Source organism: Gavialis gangeticus, unplaced genomic scaffold (genome assembly GCF_001723915.1).
Source record: "Gavialis gangeticus isolate Ggan-Ray unplaced genomic scaffold, GavGan_comp1, whole genome shotgun sequence".
Taxonomy (NCBI): domain Eukaryota; kingdom Metazoa; phylum Chordata; order Crocodylia; family Gavialidae; genus Gavialis; species Gavialis gangeticus.
In genome coordinates this window covers 45,592,296-45,596,094 of record NW_017728994.1, presented here as the reverse complement: position 1 = coordinate 45,596,094, position 3,799 = coordinate 45,592,296, and the positions used below count along the sequence as shown (strand labels likewise).

The 3,799-nt window shown below is 65.1% G+C and overlaps 1 protein-coding gene across 1 annotated transcript in view; it reads right to left on the bottom strand.

The window, feature by feature from the left end:
- Positions 1-581: 581 nt before the first annotated feature.
- RRP12 (ribosomal RNA processing 12 homolog) overlaps positions 582-3,799 on the bottom strand; it is a 24,826-nt gene continuing 21,608 nt past the window's right edge. Inside the window, exons 27-34 of the mRNA XM_019502136.1 lie at positions 3,548-3,703; positions 3,228-3,385; positions 2,975-3,094; positions 2,510-2,559; positions 2,251-2,329; positions 1,896-1,963; positions 1,022-1,104; positions 582-867 (exon numbers count right to left, since the gene is read on the bottom strand). Of these exons, the coding sequence (XP_019357681.1) occupies positions 765-867; positions 1,022-1,104; positions 1,896-1,963; positions 2,251-2,329; positions 2,510-2,559; positions 2,975-3,094; positions 3,228-3,385; positions 3,548-3,703 (817 nt within the window). The 3' untranslated portion in view covers positions 582-764. The remainder of the gene's footprint in view (positions 868-1,021; positions 1,105-1,895; positions 1,964-2,250; positions 2,330-2,509; positions 2,560-2,974; positions 3,095-3,227; positions 3,386-3,547; positions 3,704-3,799) is intronic.

Genomic DNA, 3,799 nt, shown 5'->3' with positions numbered 1-3,799 from the left:
TACAGTGGGTGAACAAGGTAATAAACAGGGACTAGAAGGTGCAGGACGGGGTTTTCCTGCCTGGTGGCACGGCTGCAGCCCATCATAGGACACTGGCAGGAGCGAGTGCCAGGCCCCCGCAGCTCAGGGGCCCAGACACCCCTTCTGCCACCCAGCAGCTGCCTGACCTTCATTACAAATAATGAATGTCAGACAAAAAATAGCCTGGGAACGAAGAGACACCGTATCCTCGAATTCCTGAACCGCTGGACTATGGCCCAGAGAGGCCCTGGGCTGCCTGGTCAACAGGACAGGAGCAAGTCTGGCTTGCAAGGCAGCGCAGGCATTTCTGAGCACGGGAGTGCATGCCGTCTGATGGACACACCTATGGTGGCAGAGCAGCTCTGCTCCCTCCAGTGCTCGCTTGCAGACCAGGGGGTTGTAGAGAAGGGGCAGGGGCAGAAGGACGGTGCAAGATCAGTCCAGGGGGAACCATATTTATTGCTCCCCACTCTGTGGGACACACACACACACGGGCACCAGGCAGTGCTGCACCTGTTGCTCCTTCTTTGCTCCCCACGCTGTGGGACACACACACACAAGGCAGTGCTGCACCTGTTGCTCCTTCCTCCCAGGCTGGCAACCAAGGAAGGGCACATCTGTGCCCACAGCAGACAGATGTGGGAGGCTGCGTGGGGGCTACAAGCAGGGTCTCCCTGCTCCCTGTATCCCCAGCCTGGCCCCCGAGGGCGAGGGTGGGGGTTGGGGCAGGGTACATGCAGGCCTCACACACTAGGCTCCCTGGGGCGATGCCTGTGCCCAGCCTGGGCACCGCGCTGGGCCCCCTTCATCAGGCCCTTGAACTGCCCCTGCAGCTTCGCCTTCTTCCTGCAGGAGAAGATGAGATCTAGGTCAGGGCAGGTCACCAGCACGGTTCAGAGATCCAGGAAAGCTGGAACCTAACCCGGCTCTCACCGTGGCCCACCCCAACCATGGGCAAGAGCACTGGGTACACCTGCCCAGGCGAGCGTCCGCACCATACCTTCTGTTGAGCTTGGCCCTGTTGAGGGGGATGTAGGCGTAGGGGTCTGGCCGGCCGGCTTTCTTCACGTCGCCTCTGCCTTTCTGCAGAGCACACAGACAGTGGAGAGGGATACATGCAGCCTGGGGAAGCTGCCAGCCTGGTGGGGACTGGTGCCCCCTCCCCCTTCACCTGGGGCCTGGCCACATGGAGCCAGCAGCAGTATCCCTGGGGGGGTCCCCAAACCCACCAAGACTGCTGCAGGGGTGTGGGCTCAAGGGATAGACAGAGGGGCAGAGGGCCTGGAGGGGCACAGCCCCATGGTACCTCCCAAGCAGGGGGTTTTGAAGCCTCTCCCAGCAACGTCAGGTGGGCCAGGATGGGGCTGGGCTAAGCCAATGCTCCTGCTGGCACCAACCCCGCAGGGCCTTGTCTTTGCGCTCAGGCTCAGCCCCACGCTGCACTGGGGCAGGAAGGGATTTCCTCCCTGCTCAGACTGGTTTGCACTGGGGGTTGACTTCCGCTGCAGCAGGGACACGGCCTGGGCCCTCTGCAGCACCCATGACCCCCCTGGCAGCAGCAGGACGTCCATGCTGTAGCCCCCCTGTATCCTGAGGCCAAGGCGACTGTGGCACAGGGTTTCTCTGGGCTGGTTGGGACAGGACTGATCCTGCCTCAGGCAGGGGTTGGACTAGACATGACCCCACAGCTCTAGGACTCTACCACAGCCCCATGCCTGCTGCAGCCCCAGGCTGGGCCCAAGTGTCTTGGGTCTGGGCAGCTGCCTCTGGCTGCACCCAGGGCTCCAGGGCAGGGCACAGAGGGCACCACAGCACAGGGGCTATCCAAGCTGGTGCCAACCGCACTGCCCCAGGGGCAGGTGCCATAGCCTTACCTTGGACGTGTAGTCAGCTCCAAACGCCGTCTCCTTGCCCAGCGGCCGGTGGATGCCAGAACCTCCCGCTGCAACACAAGATACAGGGCAGGTCAGGCAGGGCACAGACATGGTGGGCTGGAGCGGGGCAGACATCACACCTCTGTGAAGGATGGGGTCCTGCCCAGGCTGCAGCCCCAGGGGAGCATGGTGCCAAGGGTCCCAGCTCCGGGGGGGCTGACTGAGCTCCCGCCCCAGCCCCTGTGCAACCAGCCGAGCCCTGCCCAGACACAAGCCTGACACCCCCTGTTCTGCTAGGGCGAATGGTAGGGTAGGACAGACACTACAGGGCCCAAAGCGGGGATGGGGGAAGTACCTCTGTAGTGTGATGCGGTATCGCCCTCCAGCTCCTCGTCACCTGCCTCCTCGCGGAACCGGCGCTTCTGGGCCTTCTTCTGCAGAGGGAGAGGGGGTGGCTCAGCAGGGAACCTGCTACCGCCCACCTCAGCCCCAGGCCCCGGCTCCCCCAGATCCTCGCCAAGGGGGCAAGAGCTCAGGGACACCTACCCAAAGGGCCTAGAGAAAGGTCCAGGTGCCAGCTCCAGCCCCTAGATCCCCGATCACCCCACACTCACGCTCCGGAGCCCCACGTCCTGCATCAGGTCAGCCGTCTCCTTGTCCACATCTGCAGCAGGGAACAGCCCAGTCAGAGCTGGACAAGGCCAAGACCCTGCACTGGGGCCTGGGCTCTGCCACAGCGCCCCCACGACCCAGGGACTGGCTTGCCCCAGGCAGGGGACACCAGGCTTCTGCCTGGACACAGCAGGCTGGACCCTGGGTGGGGCTGCCCAGGGTCCTGGGGCCTTGCGACTCCCCACTCAATGCTCCCAATGAGGGCAGAGCAGGCAGCTTGTGCCCCCAGCATTGGGCAGCCTCTGCAAGCCACGTGCCAGGGGCTGCTGCAGTGACCGTGACAGCTGGGGGTCAAGAGCTGGTGCTGCCCCAGTCATGTGCCCCGGGCAGACAGGCCCCGGCCCAGGACAAGGGGCCCCACAAGGCTCTGTCGTGGCCCCAGGCCATCCCCCAGCCCCCTCCAGTACCTCTGGCTCTGCTCTCCTCCCCGTCCTCATCCTCGTCTTCGTGGATGATGAGGCGCCCATCCTCCGATACGCCAAAGTCGCGGCTCGCTCTCCCGGCCCGGCTGCTGCCTGGCCTTGTGGCTGCGTGAGCAGAGGAGGGGTCAGCACCTGGGCAGTGCTGGCCCCCTTTGCAGAGGTATCAAAGTCCAGCCAGGAACACAGCCCCCCTTGCCCAAGCCCTGCTGTCCACCGCTGCCCTGGTCCTGCTCCTCACCCAGCACCCGCTGTGCCACGTTCGAGTCCAGGAAGTTGAGGGGCTCATCCCCCACGCCCTCCTTCAGCCACGCCTGGCCCTGGGGCTGCCTTGGCCCCCTCCTGCCCCTCTCCTCCTCCTCCTCTTCCTCATCTGAGTCAGCCAGGACCTCCTCCATGCTGGGGCCAGAGACAGTGAAGGGTTAACAAGGCTGGGGCGAGAGGCTGGGGCCACCCTCCACTGCACCCCCCAGCATCTGGGGCACCGACCCTCAGGGCTCCCCATGCTCTTCCCCCAGTGGAACCAGAGCCAAGCCCAGGTCCCCCAGCCCCTGCCCTCACCTGTCCCCTCTGGGTCTTGGCAGCGCCTCGGGGTCCTGCTCGCGGGCGGCCGCCTGGCGCAGGGCGCGCTGCCTCCGCCCACGGCCCTCGGCCTTGCGGATGTTTAGCAGCACTTTGTGGTGCGTGGCCGGCAGCAGCCCCTGCACCAGCTCGAAGCTGCAGGGAGAAGGGGGTCAGGCAGCTCCCCTGGGACACTGCACCGGCCGCAGCGATGGGCCGGATGCAGCTCCCACCCCGCAGCCCTGAGTGCCA